The following is a 24,704-nucleotide window of genomic DNA, read 5'->3' as shown; positions in this document are numbered from 1 at the left end:
CTTAAGCAATTTGATTATACCCCCTATTACAGATCACATCCAAATTAAAACATTGTACATGTACTTTGTACATACAGCTGTACAGTGTAGTAGACTTTATTTTTTTTTTCAACGTTTTTGGCACCTGATTATTGGTAAATAAGTTTAGATTTTTTTTTCAGTGTTGAGGTGTGGTCAGGAAATACATAAATTTATCACTATTGTACTTTGAAATGTATAATGTACAGAGAACATGTACATTATACATGTGCAATATATGTACTGTTAAATACACTGTGTAGTCTTCATCATTTCATGTACAGTAAGAGCAGGCTTGTGCCGAAAGGGTGGGTTGGGTGGTGGCGCGTCGCGTTGAATAATGGGAACACCACCCTTCGTCCAAAGCCCCCCGGTTTTGCCGAAAGGGTGCTTTGGGAGCGTTGGGTCGCGTCGCGTTGACTGGAACCCCACCCTTCGTCCAAAGCCCCCCCCCCCCCCCGGTTTTGCCGATAGGGTGCGTTGGTACTTTTTCTCACGTTATATTAAAAGACGAGTTTTGAATTTATGTTTAACCTTCCAACAGCCAATTCAAAGAGGCTATCGTCCGGATCGGTTTACACTCTATTACCACTTGGTCTACAGCCAGTTGGTCTAATAGACTGTGTAACATCAGTTGGTCTAATAACCAGTTGGTCTAGTCATCATTTCGTCCAATTACTGTTTGGTCTAATTGTCATTTGGTTTAATTACTATTCGGTCTACAGTCAATTCGTCTAATAATAGCCATTTGGTCTATTTTTGGTCTATTATGAGTTGGTCTAAATCCATTTCGTCTAATCATCAAATGGTCAAATGGTCTAATGACTACACCAACTGGTTATTAGACCAACTGATATTAAACAGTCTATTAGACCAACTGGCTGTAGACCAAGTGGTAATAGAGTGTAAACCGATCCGGACGATAGCCTCTTTGAAATGGTTGTTGGAAGGTTAAATATAAATTCAAAACTCGTCTTTTAATATTACACGAGAAAAAAGTACCAACGCATCCTTTCGGCAAAACCGGGGGAGGGGCTTTGGACGAAGGGTGGGGTTCCAGTCAACGCGACGCGACCCAACGCTCCCAACGCACCCTTTCGGCAAAACCGGGGGGGGGGGGGCTTTGGACGAAGAGTAGTGTTCCCATTAATGCGACGCGCCACCACCCAACCCACCCTTTCGGCACAAGCCGTAAGAGCAGACAGCAAAGTGAAAACAAATGGACTACGAGTAGTGTAATTTGAACATATGTATAATTTGTACATGTTTTAATCACATTACTTCTTAAGCCTTCATTATAAAAATTTGGCCATGATGGTAAAACTGTTAATGTTGTACCAACTACCAAGGAAGTTTCAAAGCTAGCATCCCACTCCCAACTGTCAATAATGAGTTCAAAAAGTTGTCACTCTGGGAAGGACGTTCAAAATAATTCCTCAGGTGTATAAGTGTCTTTAAAGTTGGATATTCTGTGCCACCAAGTAATCATAAGGAACTGAAATTAAATGTTCTATAGTTGATAAAATATTAGGCATATTTCAGTTGTTTCTCCATGCTCTTGAAATTCCTTCATTATACACTTTCATTTGTACATGTACATGTACAAGTACTGTAATAAATGTACAATACATTTACTGTATAGTCATGATAGTTCATGATCATTGTTCAACAACAGTGCATTATTTCAAACAAAATACATTATAAACTTTTGACTCTGAATTTTGATGTCGGAGAAATAATTTGATATGTCACATTTCAGTCTGATTACCATGTGTAGTAGACTCTCATTACACATCAAAAACACAGGATTAACACAAACTGGTTACAAGTTATGACAAAGAAATCTTCCTGGTCCCATTGTAGATTTTTTGTTTTTTCATTTGTTGTGTTTTACAACAATTCTTGGTTAAAAAAAATGCTTCGAAGTTCAAAAAAGAAAATAAATTAATTGCTACATAAAACTACAGGTACAAATGTTCATGTGCATTAACAGAACTAGTTTTATTTTCATCAAAATGGGCCAAAGAACATACTGTACTTCTCATGAATGATTTTGTATGTAAAGAAAGTATATGTAAACAAGTTCTTGGTAGTTGTACAACTCAAAAACATACTCTACACATGTGTACACTTGAAGAGTTTGTTTGCAAAAACCGATAAGTCCATGTTGGCCAAATGGAGATATTTGCAATTAAAGGTCAAGAAAAATAAAGAGAATAATAACATTTTTGATTCTTTTGACCATAACTTCAAAAATATACCTTTATATGAAGTGACCAATATATCATTTAAAAGGTATTATTTTGTATTTATGACAGAGGCCGTACTTCAAAATCTTCAAAAAATGGACTTATCGGTTTTTGCAAACAAACTCTTCACTTGTATGTACATGTATGCATAGATGAACATACGATGTACAATTACATGTGCAGACAAACGGCCACCCAAACACCCAAAACACACAGCCCATCCCCACTTGGCATGGTCTGTATGTACATGTGTATGTACATGTAATCCACTACATCACAAAAACCCAACCTTGAACTAAAATATTTCAACTTTTCCATAATTTTATCACTTGTAATTAAGATATGTACCCATCAACATGTCCAATGAAATGAAAATATTCACGCCTTAAAAAAAAAAAGTACAGTATGAAAAGTAGGTGTGTACAATGTACATTGTACTTGCTTCTATGAATAAGAGCAAGGTACAGTAATTGCAGTGATAAAAAGAAAACTAATGTACATGTAGCATGGAACTTCAAAAATTTAGGTACACCAGAAACCAATGTACCAACCACTCACCATTACAAACCTTTAAGGAGGAAAAACACCCACAGTGGATTCTTGTTTTAAAACAATCATATGAATTCTCTAAAAAACAATTTTCAAAGCCCAAAGGTACAAGCTACATGTACACGTGTATACGTAACATTTTTCAGTTAAAAAAAAAAAAAAAAAAAAAAAAAATCTGAGCTACGATGTACAGCTGTACAGCTGTACATACCTTCATGTTAGCAGTATATCTGATAAGGCCTGAAAATTGAGTGCTTTTAAAAAGTGGATATAATCGTCTAGATCACTTGGGCATCCACACAAAACCGTACTGTGTACGTTGCTTACGTCAACACCCAGGCCAGACGCAATGGTAGCTATCAGAACTCTGATTTCACCATCTATTGCCAACATGTTGTCAAAAATTTCCTTTTGGATATCAGTTGCCGTGTTCCGGTGGTACATGTAAACTTATTAACATACCTGTGGCAACCTTCTGGAAGCAGTGCCATAAAGGTCGCGTACACATTACTGCACATTTTTCTTATCATCCTTTCACAACATGCACCATGGATCTTCAAGTCATCTGCCAGCCACTTGAACATTGTATCTAAATCTCTTGCAGCAGACTTGACAACATGTTTTATATTTTGCTTGTCCAGCAACTAATTTACCCACACATAATTGCGAAGACCAAAGTTTTCGATGATACCGCTACGCACATCTCTGATTGCAGTGGCTGTCAGGGCAACAGCGGGACTGACGACTTGAGTTTCGATCGTAATTCACCGAATTTTTCATACGCTGCTCGAAATGCTTTGGTGTCTCCAGATGCGGTCCCCCTATTTGAAAAATATGAAAAAAAAAAACGAGTAAGATTTAAAAAAAAAAAAAAAAAAAAAAAAAAAACATTTTCTACATTGCACATGTGATTTTGATAATGCCTGCAGTCTCTACAATGCATATCGCATAGCCATAAGACTGCATAATTTTAATCTATAGATGAACAAGTATGATTACATTTGCATGCTGAAGCATGTTCCTATTTGAGTTTTTTCTCAATGTACATGCACATGAAGAATTAGTCTGTGGGCCACAGCGTGTGTCTCGATCGCTCCTCTGTGTAGAGGAGCAAAGCCAACGAGACACGGGCTGTGGCTCACAGACTAAAGCTAACGCCAGTACATAAAAGCAGGGAACCGTGGGCGATTGGGATGAGGTTTGGATCTGATTTATTACCGTGGCCAAGACGACTACGGCAGGCCAATTGTGCACAAACGTAGATTACTACGTATACTGTATATAACACAACCAATACTGGCGTGACTTCTTCTTTCTTCCTCTGTTCTCTGGCAGCTTAATCATTACTTTCCATTAGGAATCAATCATATGTTTATACAACCTCAAAACTTGCCTCTGTTACAAACACTCTAAAAAAAAAACTGAAACTAATCACTAAGTAAAACCACAACTGAACAGTTAGCATATCAGCCATCACTGTGATAACAATCACTATACTGTAGTTAATAACAAAACTCTATCGCTGTCAACAAACAATCGATAACCTTATGCATAAACACATTGATCACACAGACTATCAATGTCCAACAAAAATCTTGCCCATTTAACCTCTACATACAAGTATATCGACTGTCACAAATGTACACACTAGTAGTCATGTACATGTATGATGTATTGCATGCATGGTTGATTGTTTTAATGTGTATGTACACAGGTGGACCAGATTAATGGGGAACATTCTATATGATATAGATATAGTACATACAGGCTGACCAGATCAGTGGAGAATTTTCTACGTGGTATACAATGTAGCTACAGTACATGTATGCATGTGACAGGAAATACATTATAGCTCACTCAATCTAGAATAATTTAACCCATTCCAGAATATTCTGGGAAGTGCTTACATATTTGGCTGAGTGAGGCACTGTCCCTGTAGCCCAATGTGATTGGTAGTTAATTTTGGCAATGATGTTATGCATATAGTTAGACAGTGAGACATCCAGGATTCCTGGAATTTGGACTTTCTAGTATGTTCAGGTGTGTGGCCCCCGGTTGGAGAAAATTACAGAATGTACTAGAAAGGGGTGAATGGATAGTACATAAGCTGGAGAAATTCTGCAGTAGGCAGAATACCCAACACCTCTGCTCTGAGAGTTACGTCACTTCTGGCTCTGAAGCGACTTGCTATAGTCAGTCCTGTGTTACCTGCTGACCTGCTATACCAATTGTGTTTGTGGAGATAAGGCCTGGGAGACATTTTGCCTGCAGAGAATTAATTTGCCTACATTGGAGATAGACTCCATATTTTAGTGTCAACGGACATTATTACTGCAAAGCTGTGACGGGCTGGATTCTTTGCTGGACATTATAAAATGAATCATCATTCAACGCATCAACTGGACGTGGTCGTCATAACGTCTGGATTTTACACGTTTTGCTGTGAACATTATACCGTGGACATCTATCGTGGATTTTACCCCGGATTTATACTGTGGATTAATGCAACCTGTGCCTTTGGAGTTACGTCGGAGGAATCATTCATCGGTGCGTCAAGGATCATTCATCGGTGCATCGAACATCGTATCTGAACATTTTCAAAGGATTACTTGATAACAAAATATGTAAGTGATTCCATTACCGATTTGTAATTGTTTCTATTGATCATTATTGTACTGATGTGAAAACCGATTACGAGTCTGTACCCACAATATCACTGTTAATAAACCGCCTGAACATTAGTTGATGGTTTCTTGTGTGCGATCATTCTCAGAGTGATTGTGGTCGTAACACGACACACAAATGTAACTTGACTTGCTTTACGATTTTCACAAAAAAAAAAACACAAAATCATCATATTCATGTAAACTACCGGTACACACAGAGAAATTAGGGTTCTATTAGGGTTCTTATTTGCACCCTACGAGCAAATCTAACTAAGTGGCACCTTATAGGGTTCGGGATGGATGTAGAGGTGCAAATCCGAACCCTAAAGGGAGCCAAGTCTTAAGGGTTCGAATTTGGAACCATTCCATAGTCTTTCCCGAAAGCTGACATATGGGTGTTGAATGGTGTTTGCTTAAAATGCCACACTATTTTTGGATATTATCGTATATTTTTATTTGAAAATATAACTACACGTTGTTAAAGAGTGACAGTGTCATCAGTAATACTGTACTAAAAAAATTACTACTTGAATTAAACATTTGTTTTTTCTTCTCGTACCGGGATCAAGAATATCATTTCAATAACGTTATCATAGAGAGAAAGCAAACGAGTACAAGTACACGTATTATGCGTGCACGCGTGGACCGTTGAGCACTTGGTCAATGGCAAAGCTAAAATCGCATGCGCACGCCACGCCGTAGGTCGCGCGGTATACGTACGTGCATACTACTGACGTTCCTCGTTTGGAATGGACGGACGACCGTGAGGTTTGGTTGATGAATTAATCTTTTTGATGAGCCAAACGTTGTGAGTAGATAATTGTACTGTAATTCCGTTGAAAATATTTCACAGTAATCGATGATATGTGTGAATTATGCTCATAGAATGCTGAGTGGTGAAAACTGATGCGAAGGAGTTGTATCGAGGTACATGTGTACTAACATGTCAGAAGTGCGATCATACATACAGTAAAGCATAAGTCAATAAGTCAATGAAAGTGCACGTTAATACGGAAAGCCTCAACCAAGGTACTAACTACGACCAACAGCCCCATATGCATAGCGTAATTACGCTATGCGTATGGGGCTGCTGGACGCAGTTACCAAGGTACGTACGTAAAAGGTGACCGGATATAGTCGCATCATTTTCGTTAATGGGAATTATTACATTTGAGCCGAGTTGAGGCTCAGTTGGATATTGGTTTCTGTGAAGTTGACAGAAAGAACGATGTAGGCATGTATGATGTGCCTAATGAAGAAAAATAGTGTTCCTGGTTCATTTAGGAGAATTTAAGACATGTATGCAGATTGAAGTCAGAAAATTTAGGTTGGCCTTGACTCCTTCTTGTCTATCAATGAAAATAGAATGTGTGTTATAAATTAGCAATGCCATAGTCACAGAGCATAAGCAATGATACACGATATGTGGATTTAGATAATATCCACTGGAGAAGTTGCATGTGCTAGACATGACATAAAATAAGTCACACAAACAAGGTATGTAAACGGTAAATCACTTCAGAAGTACAAATACTTGATCCCATACTTTAGCAGGTAGATATTCCAATATTGATTGTACGTTGAACTTTGTTTTATTCAATTACAGGTTGAACCTTGCTGATCCATGCTGATGCATGGTGTTAGCTTGGTCTCATACTGGGCCAAAGGGACCTGTGTTTGATTGATTATTTATCATCGAGTTCACTGTGCATGAAGTTCAATGATGGTCTTCAGGATGAGTGATGCAGGTCAACCTCGAGAGACTGGTGAGCCATATAGGATGCCAGAGCTGGAGATGGAAGATGTTCAGGATGTCAATCCTGGTTCCTCGTTGAGTCAGTGTGGAAGCCATGCCAGTTCTTCTGAGAGTGATGGCCAGAAGGGCATACTATTTGGCAGCTGAAGCAGCTGCTATAGAAACGCATCAAAAACTAGAGCTCGAGGAGTTTCGACTTATGCAGCGTAAGATGAGATTAGCTATGAAGACCATGCTGCAGGTTGCTGAAGCAGAGGAGCAGATATACCTTGACTACGAGAACAAGAAGTTGGGAGTCGGCTTTCCTGTGAAAGCAGAGGATGAAACCTTGCTGTACCCAAATGAATGCGCCAACCAACCCGTACACACGAGTGCACCGATTTCCCTGACTAGAGAAGTAGCAAAAAAGTTATTTTCAAATTTTCTTTGACTTTTAGCAGATATAGTGCAAAAGAAAATAAGATCATCAGCATCATGTAGTATCCCTGAACCAGGTTTGATGAAAGCCCATCAATTTTTCTGTAGATACATCCGTACAGACCGGGAGACAGACAGACAACCTGAAAACATATGCCTCCGGCACCATTCAGGGCGGAGGCATAATAATGAGACTCCTACACACGTGTATATGTCATGTATGTTTAAACCATATAAAATTTGAGACGGGCCACATTGAATCCCCCCCCCCCCATTACAATTGCTAAACACCACGGCTCTAGAAGCATCTTTCCATTTTAATCCAGAAAGTTATCACCTCCCTGTTTTTAGCCGAGGGTGAGAATAAAGCCACTCCATGAAATGAAGATTAGCATTTTTTTTTTGTGCAAAATATATGTGAAAATGTCTAATTTCATAGATAACAGTAACTATTTATTCTGTCTTCTAAACTGTTGTCAGGTTATTCCCTTTCTTAGAATGCACTGGCCTTGAATATTAACAAGAATACTCTAAAGAAATATATAATAGAAAAATACAAGGGAACGAACTTGCAAATTACAAATTTAAACACAGTCTAAAAAGAACTTGACTTCTATTCACTTTTATCTTCTTTTTTTTTTGGGGGGGGGAGGGTGGATTATGGATGAAAATATGAATCTCCTAATGGATATGAAATACTCAAAGTATGCTTTCCAATATATTTCATACTAGATGGGGTTAGTTTGTATTGTTCATATTTTAGTTATTTCTTCACCATCGATAGCCTCAGTGCTTCAACAACACATGCACACTTTGAATTGATTGTTTAAGTAGGGAACAAAAAAAAAAAAATAAGTCGCCTGCTGTTTTTTGTAGTAGACAGCCACACAATGTATGTCAATTTTGGGCAATCTCTGGCAATGCAATGTCATAAGTGGAGTAGCTTTGTGACACTTGACAAAAGCATGATTTTCTCACAAACCCTTTATGTATATAAGGATTGAAAAATAGAGTTTGTTCCAAAACCTGAGAAAGCTCAACATATCATATCTACTTTTTTTTTTGCATATAAAAGAACACTTGACTTCACTCTTTAAGAAGGCAGAAACTATTATCAATTCCTTACATACGTCAGTGACTTGTCAAGGAAATGTGCATGTTTTTCCTAAAAGAAAAAAAAATGAAATTCTTTTTAGCTTTTCCTTGAATTGTTCTACGCATGTGACATCATAAACTTTTCTCACTCTGCTGTGACTGCACAAATGATTTAAAAATTATTAACTTTTGAACTGAATGTCCACTTTTCAATTTTTTTCTGATGTGTTCTAATAGTATAAGCCAGTTTGGGTTACCAGTTTGAGCATGTGCAGAAAAAGGTTATTTGTACCGAGAGACAGGTTGGTTTTTTTTTTATTTCACTGAGATAAGCATGTGTAATGCTAGGATTATTCGTGGAATCCTTATAAATGGTGCCTGCCAGTACATCCACTTGACAGCAAGCCTGGTATTTGGCAATGTTAGCACACACAAAAAGTTTGTTAACATATTCAAGACAGCACTTAATAAAATAGATGATTCCCTAAGTGTTGATTGACGAACCATACTGGTCACTTCATCTACACTGGTTAGGTTCATTCTTTGTTTGAATATGAGTTCCATAAATGGCTATGGTGGGCAAGCTGCTGCATTATGTCACTTTGCATTGAGTGAAGTGCCTAACCAACTGAGAAAAATGAAAGGTCATTTGTACCTATGTGCACATGAGCTATCTCCGGACTGGCTTATTGCTGCGCATTCACTCAATCCACATGTAGGTCTATATGAAGGTGGACTTGCCCTCTAACTCTGATTATAATTTCAAGCTTTCTTTAAGTAGGTTGTATAAAGTGCTGATATATTTGTGTAAGGTTTGGTGAAAATCAAGTGTTAGATGATTGGGAGAGTTGTGAGACTGTAACATCAACACGAGGTATTTCTCATGCATGATCATAAATCTCTGTAAAATATTGATGGTAATAGTAATAATGATAATAATGATGATGATAATAATAATAGGAATAATAATGATGATAGTAGTAATAATAATATATTTTGCTCCTGATCATTATGCTTGTGATGGTGCCAATACCAATACCTGCTTCATAAATGTGAAAAATCGACTGCTCTTTACAATATTTTGAATGTTGGGGCTAAACTGCATATGGTCTACTGAGTACAATGTGCTTCTTGTTTCCATCGCTTGGAAAAAAAAACCCAATGTATCAAAAAAAAAAATTGTTTTTAAACTTGTCTCACTGAAGACATATTCCTTCCTCTTTATGTCCAGTTTGTCATTATCACTGATTGGTCAACCTTATTTTCCCTTTCTGAGGTAACATTTTCTGTGGAATTGTTAATGTTAATTTGATGCAATGAAAAGTGTTTTCAGATGTGCTATTCTGCCCGAGATTTATAACTGGGACATATCTTTAGCTGTGTGCATAAAAAAAGTAACCAAATTTAGATGTGCATTCTTCATTTTTTTATTCTTTTTTTCACCTTTCTTATCATTGGTGTAATTGTATATGAAAAACAAAATGTGAAGTATACTAATTGTATAATGGGGCACATTCGCAAGCTCTCAAGCTTGGAATTGGATGGAATATGTCAGTACAAGTAGTGAGTTCATATATATATGACAGAACTTTGCCGTACCCTTCATTGTTTTGGCAATATCTTGTGTACGAGAAATCAGAGTTGACATATCGCTGTTAATGTCTAAGAGCGTCATAAAGGTGCTTTTGATTACCGTAAGATGTACGGTAAATTCGAGGTACATATCTATGATCCATTCTAGAAGTAGAAGGACAATGTGAAAGATATTTGTCACATAGATTACTATTACTCTGCACAAGCTTTAGGGATTTTTTTGTATAAAAAGAATTAGTGCTTTTTGTCAATGTGGTAACTTCCTTTAAAAGAAGAAAAAGTAATCATTTGATGGAAAGAACGAATATTTTTCTTCTTATTCAATGTACTGACCAAATTTCATACATTTTTGATTTACATTGCCCTTTTTATGACAAAATATGCGTCTCGTATGAGAATTTGTAGAAATACGATGTATATTTGATGTTCATTTTAAAGTAAACCATGAAAAAGAAAATCGCTGTTAACTTGTCCCTCTTCCATGAGACATATAATAAAATTTTAATAATTTATATGTAAGTATGTACTGTATTCATCATGTTTATGTTCTATTTGTTGTTGAATTGAAGTCTCTGACTTCAGTTTTCGAAAGATTGTGGATTTAATTGACTGAGAAACTGTGTGTAAATCTATGCATGCTATTTTGCTTCATGTCTGGAGTGTTACCTTAGGTAATTGTTTGTGAAGTCAGAGAATGCATCTAGTATACAATTATTTTGGTTTAAAAAAAAAAGGTTATAATTTTCACCATATGGGGTGCAGAAAGGTAACCCTAAATAGATACGTGTGCAAATTGTATTGCATCCTATATTGCGGTGACTTTATCACCCCATAGGGTGCAAAATTACAACAATAACAGTATGAACCATAATGGGTGCAGGTATGAGGTGCAGAAGGGGAACCCTGTATAGAGGTCCATATTTGCACCTTATAGGGTGTTGAATGTAGGGTGCTAAATAAGAACCCCCAAAATAGAACCCTAAATGGAGCCGCTGGTGTTACAACGATATGAACCAGAAAGGGTGCAAATTTGCATCTGAATTTTTGTTCACCCTATGGGGTGCAGAAAGGGAACCCAATGGAGGGGTGCAAATATGCACCATATCTGGTCTTAAATATAGGGTGCTAAATAAGCACCCCAAAAAATAGAACCCTAAATGGAGCCGCTGGTGTTACAACGATATGAACCCTATTGGGTGCAAAAGGGAACCCAATGAAGGGGTGCAAATATGCACCATATATGGTGTTAAATATAGGGTGCTAAATAAGCACCCCCCAAAATAGAACCCTAAATGGAGCCGCTGGTGTTACAACGATATGCACCCTCTAGGGTGCAAATTAGAACCGTAATTTCTCTGTGTGTACCTGAACACTGTATTTGCACCAAACTCCACTCAATTACCAACATTATTGTTCCTAGATTTTTGATAACAACTGAACACAAATCACATTTCACAACAATCTCACTATTGTGTACTGTATCCCAATATTTTCTCTTCCCCCATTAATTAACTATGCTAACATGACACTAATAAAGCATAACAAAATTGAAAAAGCCCTATACATGTACATATCATAATCAGATACATAAACTATACATGGTCATCTGAATAAAACATGAAATTCCTCACTAAGTTGATCACGTATAATGTACATGGTACTTATAAAAACATAACTGTATGTGGATTATAACATTAAACCAGTGCAGACCTGGAAACACTCTTTTGTTATCATGAATCGATCCCGCCCAGTAATAGTGAATAAACAATCCAGACAACCACACTTTGTAAAAATACATACCGGTAAATATGTTTAAACTGTACATATATGCGCCAATCTTATGGGAAAAATTAACACAACTGTGCTAATAGGGGGTATGGGCATAATAACATTGCAAATCTGTAATACTGTTCTGGAAACAAATAATGTATACAGTCGTACGAGTACGGATTTACAAAATTATCAAAACATCAAATGATACCCAAAGAATTTCACAAGACGTAGAAAGATAAACTATCGCAATGACAAAAAGGTGGGTATACAAACTACAATACATACAGCTGATGCATGAGGAAAAATGTGAATTACATCAACACACACATAACATTGTGCACCTATATACACACTACAAACATGGGTACAGAACCAGGATTTAACCTGGAGGAGATAGGGGCATGGTAGGACCACGGGTTATCGCTAATTGGCGGGAGGAGGCAGGGGGTGCTGAGGGATGGGGAATCCGGAGCACGCAGGGGAGTAGGACATCCATGATGCCTACATCCGCGAAGTCATGGGTAGGAGCTTGGGGATCATCAGATGAGTGTTCGGTGGGGACCATCTGGTAGAATGCACGCGAAACTCCATCATCAGGAGAAGGGGAGGGATTTCCTTTGGACCACAAACAGGACAGGCACGGGCCGTTGTGCCATGGTGGAGATTCCAGGTTGGGTGTGTGTCACGATCGGCGATGCCAACGTCATCCATGGGGGGGGGGGGGAGGCGAACAGCATTGTTGTAGGCAGGAAAGCCCTCTGGGTGGATCTTGGGGGCCACGCTGAAGACCATCATGAACTGGTGTTCACTGTCTGGCGGCGTGTAGGAGGGAGAGGCATCAGCTGGAGTGAGGTAGTTGCCAGGAGGAGAACATGTAGAAGATGGTATTTCACCCTGCACTGGCTGATGGGTGAATGTCGCGGTTGTCTCCTCCACACAGGCAGAACCATGGCTAGCACGATGTCGATCCATGCCAAATACACGCATGTCCATATGGGTTGACACCTTGGGTAGAGGGACATGGTCTGTGACAGGAAAAGCGTCCTCACCTGTCTGACTGGGAAGAAGCTTGGAGAAACCTTGAGGTAAGGTAGCTACCACAAACTGGTACTGCTCATTGAGACTTTGAGGATCAAGAATTTGAGAAATAAAGTTAATAACATGGGCAAATATTTGAAGAAAATATTTTATACTAGAGAGATCACTGAAAATAAAAATGATTCAACTAAATTGTGGAATGTAATAAGGGAAGCCACAAATTTACAAAAAAGAAACACAATGCCCATGTCAGATGATAGAGAAAAATTAGCTAATGAGTTTAATGAATATTTCGTGTCTGTTGCAGATAAATTAGCAGAAAAGTTTGATACTGATTTTAATATGTCTTCTTACACAAAAGCAATTTCACACGAATCTCACTTCCATTTTCAACCTGTTCATGTGTCATTTGTTGACAAGCAGATTCGCACAATGCCAAGTAAAAAGGCTGTAGGCGTTGATGGTATTACGTGTAAACTTTTAAAAGCAGGTCGTTCAGCCGTTACACACTCTTTAACTCACGTGATAAATGTATCATTGATGACGGGTAAGTTTCCTGATAATTGGAAAACTGCAGTAGTCACTTCCATACATAAAAGTGGTGATCGTGACGAAATTGAGAATTATAGACCAATATCTGTTATGCCTCTAATGTCGAAGGTAATAGAAAGAGCGGTCCATGAACAACTGTATGCTTATTCACAGACTATTAATTTTTTGTGTGATCAGCAATCAGGTTTTCGGCCAAAACATAGCACACAGTCAATGGTATTAGATGTTACCGATTATATTCTAACAAATATGAACAGAGGAAAGGTGACTGGTGCACTTTTTATCGATCTTAAAAAGGCGTTCGACACAGTGAACCATAATAATTATATTATTACATGTTTTACAGAATGTCGGTATATTAGAGAAAGAGTTTGAATGGTTCTCTTCTTATCTGATTGAAAGGAAGCAGAAAACAAAAGTTGGTATTAACAGACTTGTCAGACTGTAGGATCATTAAGCACGGTGTACCACAAGGTTCGATTTTGGGACCGCTGCTCTTTGTCATGTATATAAATTCGCTCCCGGAAGCGGTGACAGAAGTCAATTGTAAAATCCACATGTACGCTGATGACGCAGTTTTATTATTTGAAGGTTCATCAACAACGGAACTACAGAATGATATGCAGAAAAGTTTGAGTGCTGTCAATGATTGGTTGAAGACTCTTAACTTAACAATTAATGCCGGCAAAACAAAGTATATGCTTTTTGGATCAAGGCAACGCACTCAAAACTTTCCTAATAATATTATGAAACTTTCAGTTGACGATACAGAGATCGAAAGAGTAACAGAGTTTATGTATTTGGGTGTACTGCTGGATGAACATTTAACATATGAAAGACATGTAAGTTATACCGCAAAAAAGATATCAAAGAAGATTGGTTTTTTGAGAAGGACAGCCAAAGAATGTGTTCCAAATGAAGTGTTTAGGGTATTGTGCAATGCGCTCATAATGCCCCAATTCGATTATTGTGATCTTGTATGGTCAAATTGCTCGTTGGCTCTATTGAGAAAGCTGGATTTGTTGCATAATAGAATGGCGAGGATGATACTGGGTGCTCATCCTAGAACACATATTGTTGATATGTTCAGGAATCTAAAGTGGCAGAACCTTGAAGAAAGGAGACATGTTCATAGAATGTGTGAGGTATTTAAGTGCGTTAACAACATCGCGCCTCCATATCTGTCACAACGCTTTGCAAAGCCCTCACACGCAGTGGGTACTAGGTCAAAGACAAATGCATCTCTATCTGAAGGTGGTTGTCAAATTCTGAATAATAGTGGCAAACGCACTTTCCAGTACGTGGGTACCAAAGAATGGAACAGCCTCACACCTGAGCAAAGGCAACTAAATACAATCAGTGCACTACGAGTATCAATGAGAGGAGACACGCGGCCCATCCCTTAATTGTAAAAACAGTGTAATCCGATTTATGTGCTTTGTTTCTCGATTGTAGCAGATTTTGTTGGTATTGAAGTTTGTTTGTAAGCCGTTCACATTTACTTTATCATGCTTTCGGAGTGCCTTCCCTTCTTACCCCCTCCTTTAGTTATCTCTTTCTTTTCTTCTACTGCCTTTTCCTTCATCTTTCTTCTTCCTCTGCAAATCTTCTTCTTCTTCTTCTTTTCTTCTTCGTACTCCGCCCGTTTTACTGTTAAGATATCTGTGTAATGACTGGAGTGATTCTGGGAATAAGAAATGAGATTAAATACTTTATCCGTTTATGCACTGTGCAATTGTTTTTTAAGGAACATTTCATTTTATCATACTCATGGAAATTAATATATGATAATTTTAGATATGTGTGTGTAATATCACGTATATTTTTAATGATGTATTAATGATTATGTTTAAAGACATTCTAAGTTTGTTGTTATCAAATGTGTAATTATTCTTTGAACTTATGTTTTGTCAGTTGCAGTTTTATCTGTAAACCTTTGTTTTCAAATGTCATGTGTTGTATTTGTATGTTTTTACCCATATGCAGGGCCCTCATTGAAAGCAGTTTTATAACTGACGAGGCTACCCTGGTTAAATAAAACTGGAAATAAAACTGGAAAAACAGAGCTGGGCTCAGCGGAGGGAGGATCAGAGCTGGGCTCAGTGGAGGGAGGACCAGAGCTGGGCTCAGTGGAGGGAGGAACAGAGCTGGGCTCAGTGAAGGGAGGACCAGAGCTAGGCTCAGTGAAGGGAGGAACAGAGCTGGGCTCAGGGAAGGAACAGAGCTGGGCTCAGGGAAGGGAGGAACAGAGCTGTGCTCAATGAAGCGAGGAACAGAGCAGGGCTCAGTGGAGGGAGTAACAGAGCTTGGCTCAGTGGAAGGAATGGCCATATTGGGACTCTCAACATCACAGACTTCAATGCCAACCACACCTGCAGGATCAAAAGTCAATGAATCGCTAGCAGAATTTGTCCAATATTTCTGTTCACACTCAAACCAATCGCCTTTGTCCACAGCAGTGATCTCACTCTGTCCATCATCATAATTCGGTAACACACACTCTATTACTTCATCTTCTGTATTCCACATCTCACATTCAAACCCTGGATCTTGCACTTTTGCCTCTTTCACCATTAAGCCTACACCAACACCTTCAGGCTGCATTTTGTGTGAATTACACTCTGCTTCAGCATCCTCTGTACTTTCCATCTCACACTCAAACTCATTGTAATCATGCGCATGTATCTCCTTCTCCATTACACTGACATGAACGGCTTGTGCGTGATGAGTGTTACGTGAATCATAGCTAGCGGATCGATCGCTGACACTATAAGTGTACATAGCATCATCTCCAAACATAATCTGACCTTTCGACGGACGAACAGCAATATCATTTTGCTCCATGAAATCTGCACCTGCGAGCACATCGACACCGTCATTCATCACATGATCATCACAACGAAACCGTTAAACATCAAGTCACACTCATAGTGGTATAATGTACACGAAACAATACCAATAATATCAAGCTCTGGAAGATCACCTGAGTGACCAAGGGGTACATCAATGTAATCCTCATATCCATACCCATCGACAAGGATTTCTAAACCAAGCATATCAGCTGCGGTTTCACTGATCAGACTACAGACAGAGCCACTTCGAACTTCAACATGCATGACCTGATTATCCTTCCCTTGCCCTGTAGCAGGGAAGTGTGGAGGTTCACGTTTTGTCGCGTCTGACAACGCGGATTGCTGGCCAAGGCCAACCTGCTGGCCCGCGGGACACCCCCGCTTGGGTGCCTCAGCGGCCGGGGCTGCGCGTCGCTGCATCGACGGGGAGCCGGTGGACCCGGCCACGGCGGCACATCGCTTTGTTGATGCAACGTGCATATCACTACATGGGACTACGCACTATAAATCGCCCAAATACAATATAAGTCACCCGAAATATCACTGTAAATTACAACAGAACGCCTACTCCTGCGTATATCAGGCGAGATTCTCCTTTCTCTTGGACTAGGGTATGCTAGAGCAAATTAGTGGCGTTAAATTCGCATCCAGCTGCCACCACGCCAGTAAATAAAATGAGGGAACCGTGGGCGATTCGGATGAGGTTTGGATCTGATTTCGTGGCCGAGACGAGTAAGACGACTACGGCAGGCCAATTGTGCACAAACGTAGATTACTACATACACTGTATATAACACAACCAATACTGGCGTAAGGCAGTAGGCCTATGTGTAATTGCATTTGTATGCGAGAAAGTTACAGTAGTTACTGTACTGTACAAAACAATTATACCAGTGCAGTTACGGTGTTAACAATTTATCACAATTACACAGGATATAACTCAGTACACCTAGGAACACTCATAAGAGTAGTACTGTAGTAGAAGCCTGACATGTGTTTACCCTACCTGGCCCAGAGGCCAGACAAACTACATTTAGTTTTACAATCATTTTTTTGTTGTTCAACTAGGGGCCTACAGTTACAGTTTGTAATTCAAGACAAGAGACACGTAATTGAAGTTGCCTTGACGAATCATTTTTAGAAACTGGATAGATCTAAATGATTAGCTTATATCGCTGGGCCGCTTGAGTCTTTGACTTTGTCACGCAGGCCAAGCAAGATCCATAGCCCTGCTCATCTGGTCCGAAATTAAAGACTTCAAAGGCATGACAACAAGAGCCACAGCTTTCGGAGAGTCTGGTCCATCATGTAGATCTAGTTTGCGAAGAATATCAACGCATAACGGTGCAGCTTGGAAGCTGGAACACCACACTTTTGCCGAAACCAGTCGGCAGGGAGATAAACAAATCATGACCACGCACGGAGAAACGAGTACATGTAGTAGGGACTTCTAAGTTCTGGTTCTGCTGCTGCTCCCTGAAACCGTCAACGAATCCAAGCTTCTCAGTCTCACGCAGTAGCACATTGCATTGAATGCTCTTCTCATTATCACTGTCAGAAAAGCGACGCGGAGACGCTGATGTTGACATCCATTGATCATGTAAACAACATTTGGAGGAAATACTTGAAATGGTGCACAGATTTTGGTCGGAAAACGCAAGACTCGGAATCAATACGAAAAGCACATTGCACAAGCTGTATGCTGTACACGCGATCCGGGGGATCCCCGATCGAGAAGTAAAAGCCACCTCGAAATTGACATGTACGATAGGTCACGATGCTTTAAATGGGCGAATATCTTTTCCATATGTATTTATCAATTTTTCATTTGTAATTTCTATTTTTTTTTGTCGAAAAATAGAATTAAAATGTACACAATTGTGATATTTATAATTTGATTTATAACAGTTATGGGAACGAGTAGAAGTAAGTCTTAATCTTACGCACGGTTTATGTACGTTCTAATTTCATTCTCTTATGATCTCTAAGATATATTATTTGAGCAATTTTTGATATAAAGAAAATAATTTTAAAATTCCATTAATATAATATTTAGATTAATATAAATATTGGCGTAAAATACGTGTGTTATATTGCTAAATGCAATGTACCTGTTTGCAATAAGACTACAAGATTAGAGATCGATCGACTTTTTTCGATCCCGCAAATTGCCTGCTGGAAATGATTGACGCGATCTCATCGACCAATCAGGATGCTCGAAATGAATGAGGGGGTGGGGGCAATTTTTTTCGGAAATATTTCGGGGAGACTTGGCAAACCAGACTGAACTGTTTTGGAGGTCGAGATGCGTGCGTGCGCGGCTAATTAACAGATTAAACGAGATTTAAATGAAATTTAACATTGAAGTTTAATCATAATTCTACGAAGTACTAAGCCTAATATGAGGAATCATGTCTGGGTTGTACACCTGCCACCGATCAGAGAACGCCACACATTCAAAGTATTGTGTCCTTATTCAGATGCAAATGAGTACATGTTCATGTAGTGTGTATAAGTAGCCTGCTCACATCCGTACACGTCAGTATTTAAAGTCAGACTCATTCAACCACAGTAAAAGGGGCGGGCAAGAAATTCATTCTCGCAATCACAACTCGATCCCATTCATGAATTACGTAGCACTCATTCACGTCAGGAGACGGGATGAATCGTATCATCGGGTGGGACATGATTCCTCATATTAGGCTTAGTACTTCGTAGAATTATGATTAAACTTCAATGTTAAATTTCATTTAAATCTCGTTGAATCTGTTAATTCTACTTCGTACAGCCTAATTTATTCGGAATCATGTCTGGGATTTCAAAGACGATGGTTGAATGAGACTCAACAAGCCGAGTAATTTGTTCGGGCATGATCAAACTTTATTCATGCAGGGGCTCCTCGTGAGATTGAGCAAAGCAAAAAATAACATGGCTCTTACTCGAGAGATGAAATATCAAGTGACTTTTTCTTCAGTTCGATAGGCTTCTGATAAAATCTCGCAAAAGTTCTAGCAGAACTCCATCCTGCTGTGGACAGTATTGTGTCTATATCCGTCCCGCCTCTTAGAGCGGCACTCGTAGAGGCGGCGCGAGTACTGTGCCCTTTATATGTAGCTGTGTCGATACCGGCTGACTGGAGGACGCCTTTAAGCCATCGGCTAATCGTTTGGGGGGAAACGTTGCGATGAGGGCGATTGACAGAGAGGACGAGGTACCGATTCCCGCTTCGAAAACTTGCCGTCCTGCGAAGATATTCGCGTAACGTTTGGAGAACGCAGATGCGGTCGTCCTCTGGGTATGCTGACAGCTGTATCGCCGTAGCGAGTTTCCCGGGCCTGCTAGTTTTAGTGATGTGGTTGACTGAGAAGGTGACTGATGACCTCGAGACCGATGAGTCATGTGGAACTATGTAGGCTATAGTATGTGCTCTCTGACTGGGGACGAGGGCAATGAGCATGACGAGTTTGTGAGACAGCTGTGCTAGTGAAATCTTGTCGTTAGGACTGAGCGTGCGAAGGTAATTCAAAACCACAGCGACGTCCCAGGTAGAGTTGTATCGAGGTCGCGGTGGTCTAGAGTTGAAGACCCCTCTCATGAATCTCGTTACGAGTGGGTGTGATCCCACTGGATGGCCGTCACACGGGAGTAGAAACGAAGATAATGAGCTGCGTAAACTATTCAGAGTGCTGTATGCTGCGCCAGCGTGAAACTCCTCCGCCAGAAAATTAAGAACGATGCTTACATCCGAGCAAAGTGGATCGCTTTTCCACGTACAACAGAAACGGCGCCATCTCCTATATGCCGAGTTATAGCACCTCTGAGTTGACTGTCTCCATGACCGCATGATGATCTCGGAAGGTGCATGTGACAGGCCTCTGATGCGTAGGCGTTCCCGGACACATGACATGCCGCTAACGTCAGGTGATGTGATAGCGGATGTTGGCTGTCGGAGGAAGGGAGAGATAAAATCTGGTTAGCAGGAGGCAGAATCACTGGGTAGTCTACTAGCATACTCATTAGCTTGGGATACCAACTTTGTGTCTTCCACAAGGGAAAAACTACGATGGCCTGGGCCTGATCGTTAGATAATTTCCGTAGAATTTTACTCATTAGGCAGAAGGGGGGAAAGATGTAGCTGCGAAAGCGCCCCCAATCGAGACAGAATGCGTCGGTTGCCATGGCTTCGGGATCAGGGCGCCAAGAAACAAAAGGAGCCATGCGGAAATTCAGGCGCGATGCAAATAAATCTACCTCTGGTGTGAAAAATAGTTCAGAGAGTGAGTCGAAGATATGTGCTGCGAGCATCCACTCAGTATTCAGATTAAATGTGCGCGAGTAGCCGTCTGCTATTGAGTTCTCAACGCCAGGAATGTGTACGGCGGACAGCCAGATGTTTCTGTCTAGGCACCAGAGCCAGATTGTGCGCGAGATATTATGTAACTCGGGGGAATGGCAAGTCCCGAAGTGATTAATGCACGACACTACTGAGACATTGTCTGATTTAACGCGAATGTTAATGCCGGATTCGTTTGAACATAGTGATTGGAGGGCAAAAAGGACTGCAAGCAATTCGAGATTGTTAATGTGGAGATTCCTTTCTCCGGAGCTCCATTGTCCGTGCGTGCTGCGCTTGTTAGTGGGGCAGTAGACGCCCCAGCCTTCGAGAGATGCGTCTGTCTCGAATTCCAGGTCAATATTTCGCATGATAGGTGAAAATGAGTTACTTGAATTTGATGCCCACCACTGGAGGACATGACGTGCCTTATCTGACAGGGAAATGATAGCTTCAAAATCCCCTTGATTGCATTGCAAAGCAGTATTTTTCTCAATTTCAAGATCTCTCCGAAAAATGGCCCCATAAGGAACAGCGATTTCCGCTGCAAGGACGAGCCCAATAGCGCGAGATAGCAAGCGTATCTTCGTTGTCCGTTTCTTTACCAAAGAAATGCATGCTTGGATAATGGTGTCGCTCCTTCTTTCTGGGAGGCTGATTGTCATAGTTACTGAATCTATAATGAGGCCCAGAAACTCAATATTGGTGCGGGGCTCGCGCACGGACTTTTCCTTGTTAATGACAAATCCAAGTGACTCGAAAAGTTCAATTCGGTTCTTAACGCTCGCCGTGCAGTCGTCGTAGCTACGAGCGATTAGTAGGGCGTCATCGATGTAGTTACATGATACATATCCTAAATTACGGAGGGCAGCTATTGGGGGTTTTAGCACTTTTGTGAACACTCGGGGGGCACTGCTCAGTCCAAAGGGCAGAACGCGAAACTGAAACAATTTTCCCTTCCATTGAAAACGAAGAAATTTCCTGTGTTCTAGTGCTATCGGTATGCTAAAATACGCATCTTTCAAATCGATAGAAGCGAAAAAAAAAACAATTTGGTTCTACAAGGAGGAGTGCCGATTCAAAAGTCTCCATTTTGAAATGGTGATATGAAACAAACTTGTTCAGGCCTTTCAGGTTAATGACGGGCCTAAAAGATCCGTCTTTTTTGGGCGTTATGAAAATGTTAGATACGAACTCCCCGTCTTGGTGGAGGCATGGCTCAATTGCGTTCTTATTGAGAAGCTTCGTAATTTCATGGTCGATAATGGTAGTTTCACGGGGTGAAAACTTATTTCGTTTGGAACAAAATTTTGAAAAGGCAAATGGTCAAATTCAATATGGTGGTGTTGTATAGCGTCTAAGACCCACTGGTCAGACGTAATCAGCTTCCAACTATCCGCAAATTGAGCCAGCCTACCTCCCACAACCGGGGGAGTCGAAGTCTTTGAAGGCAATTTACTCACTCCGTCCTGTGGACTAGTTACTTGTCCGACCTCGGGTTGTCTCTGTATGGACGGCCGCGATATGTCGGCGCCCGTCGGCCGCTGAAGTTTGGGTGCTGCCTGGGTCGAAAACTCGAAGAGGAGGGACCGTCGTTCCTCCGTTGCGGGTACGGATCGTATCGTCCGGGGTGCCCGGGGTGTCTCCTCGGGTAGGCGCCCCTATACGCCTGCCTGAAGCTCCTCTTAGGGAGACTGGTGTTGCGAACACTCAGTCCCAGCTTCTCAGTGTCGCGAAGTTCTTTACACTTTTGTGGGAGGTCGTCCCCGAACAGAAACGTGGATGGTTTCTGCGCTATATCTTCGGAACACAGCGGGCGGAACGCCGGGCTGAGTTCGGGTCGGATGAAGTCCCTGCGTTTCGCATTCAGCTCGACGTTTGCTGCTCCGATTAGGGCGATACCGTCGAGAATGAGTTTGGCCGCCCGGGAGGAATGGGTTGTATTTTGCGATAGCAGCTCGTCCGCTGCTCGCGCAAGGGGCGTCGTTGCCGTCAAAAAAAGGGTCTGCACCTTTTGTAGCTTCGAATCTGTCACTCGTGTTTCGGTTTTTAATACGTGCCATACTTCTGGGTTAACTCTGCAAGTGGCAACGGCCTCACAGTTGGCAGGCCTTGGATATGACTCCTGCTTAGATTTCAGAGCGGGTTCTTTAAGTTTCAGCCGAATGAGCTTGTTCACAATGTTAGCGAGCTTGCCGCTTACTGCTGCTCCCACGGGTTCGCTCTGGTGTTCCACCATATCAGAGAACTCGCCGAGAACCCCGCTGTCCTGCTGAACCAGCTCTTCAATTTCCATGTCGATATCGTCGTCACGGGGTGGTTGCTCTTGCGGAGCTGGAGGGGCTTGGGTGTCCAGCAAGGACATGACCGTGGACTGCAGTGTGGAGACGGCAGTAGCGAGTTCCGAGAAGCGAGACGCAGAGCAGGACTCGTTGGGGGGTGCGCCCAACGCCGCTGGTGCCGTCATCTGGGCGGGGATCGCGCCCGCCAGGGAGCCAGCAGGGATCACGCCTGCTGAAAGGGATGGGGCAGGGATAGCGCCTGCCGCTGTAGTGACAGCAGATGCTTCGGGGGGATGCGCCCCTGCCTGTGGGCGTGGCGTCTTCTTGCTTCGGCCCTTGGGACCTCTCAGCTTGCCGCCTGGGTTGTCGTTCGCCAGCTGCATGTTGCCCGGTATTGGAGAGCATGGTTCGTTGAGCAGCCGCTCAATATCGCCTTGCAGGTCTTCCATCTCTAGTAGTTCTTCTGGTCGGCCACAAAATGTACACTGACGTGTACGGATGTGAGCAGGCTACTTATACACACTACATGAACATGTACTCATTTGCATCTGAATAAGGACACAATACTTTGAATGTGTGGCGTTCTCTGATCGGTGGCAGGTGTACAACCCAGACATGATTCCGAATAAATTAGGCTGTACGAAGTAGAATTACTAGTAATACACGAGCGTACGGTGGGGCATACGCGTGCTGTAGCGGTGTGCGCGCGCGGTAAATGATCACACAAAACAGTCCAGGCAGTGGACTAAGTCACTATATCAACTTTTACGTGTTGTACATCATCCTGCCACAATTTTCGTTCCTATTATACCCCGTTCCCACTGCCGATCAGATCAACTCGATCACGCGAGATCAATCCCGATCACCTATTTTTACCAGACCAATCCCGACCGAATGCTCGATCGTCCTTCAACACGATCCCTTGCCGACCGCTATTCGATCTTTTACGATCCACATCCGACCATTCTCGACATCTCCAGAATCTCTCCTCGACAACCACACAGATCTCTACTCGAACATCCCGATCTACACACAATCAATACACGATCGCTACACGGTCAATACTCGATTTCTACTAGACTTCTTAAACCAGCTCGACATGACTCGATCTGTGTAAGATCTTGCATCGAACGGGTCGGCAGGTTCGTACAGTGATCGAGTGAAAGAAGAATTGGTTACAGTATTCGTTTGGTTATGTGAGACAACTCAGTATTTATGCTTGAATACGGCGTGGCCCAAAAGAGTGCTATAAATCTGACTATTAATTGCAAAAGCATAAATGAACGAAAGATTATCGTTACTATAGGTTTTACCGGCCAATTTCGCACTTTTGTCAGTCCATTTGATAGAAGGTTCATTCAATTTAGCGGAAATCCTCACTGCACATTCTGTCATTCAAAATTGCAAGTTGTTCGTTCAATTTAGCATTCCGATCAATGAGATTTACACATGTGCCTTTCGAATTCGTAAAACGGGCATTCAAATTGGCACGTGCTCTTCAGTCATTCAAATTCGCCAGCACTGGCGAAAG

General features: G+C 41.1%; 2 protein-coding genes across 2 annotated transcripts; both read right to left on the bottom strand.

The window, feature by feature from the left end:
* Positions 1-19,493: 19,493 nt before the first annotated feature.
* On the bottom strand, positions 19,494-20,465 carry LOC140244465 (uncharacterized). Its single transcript, XM_072324101.1, has one exon. The coding sequence runs from the start codon at positions 20,463-20,465 to the stop codon at positions 19,494-19,496; it is 972 nt and encodes a 323-aa protein (XP_072180202.1).
* Positions 20,466-22,371: 1,906 nt separating this feature from the next.
* Positions 22,372-23,358, bottom strand: LOC140244535 (uncharacterized). The gene has a single exon (XM_072324161.1). The coding sequence runs from the start codon at positions 23,356-23,358 to the stop codon at positions 22,372-22,374; it is 987 nt and encodes a 328-aa protein (XP_072180262.1).
* Between the last annotated feature and the right edge of the window lie 1,346 nt (positions 23,359-24,704).

Source organism: Diadema setosum, chromosome 21 (assembly GCF_964275005.1).
Source record: "Diadema setosum chromosome 21, eeDiaSeto1, whole genome shotgun sequence".
Taxonomy (NCBI): domain Eukaryota; kingdom Metazoa; phylum Echinodermata; class Echinoidea; order Diadematoida; family Diadematidae; genus Diadema; species Diadema setosum.
The sequence above is the reverse complement of the archived record's forward strand: the minus strand, read 5'-3'. Positions and strand labels throughout refer to the sequence as shown.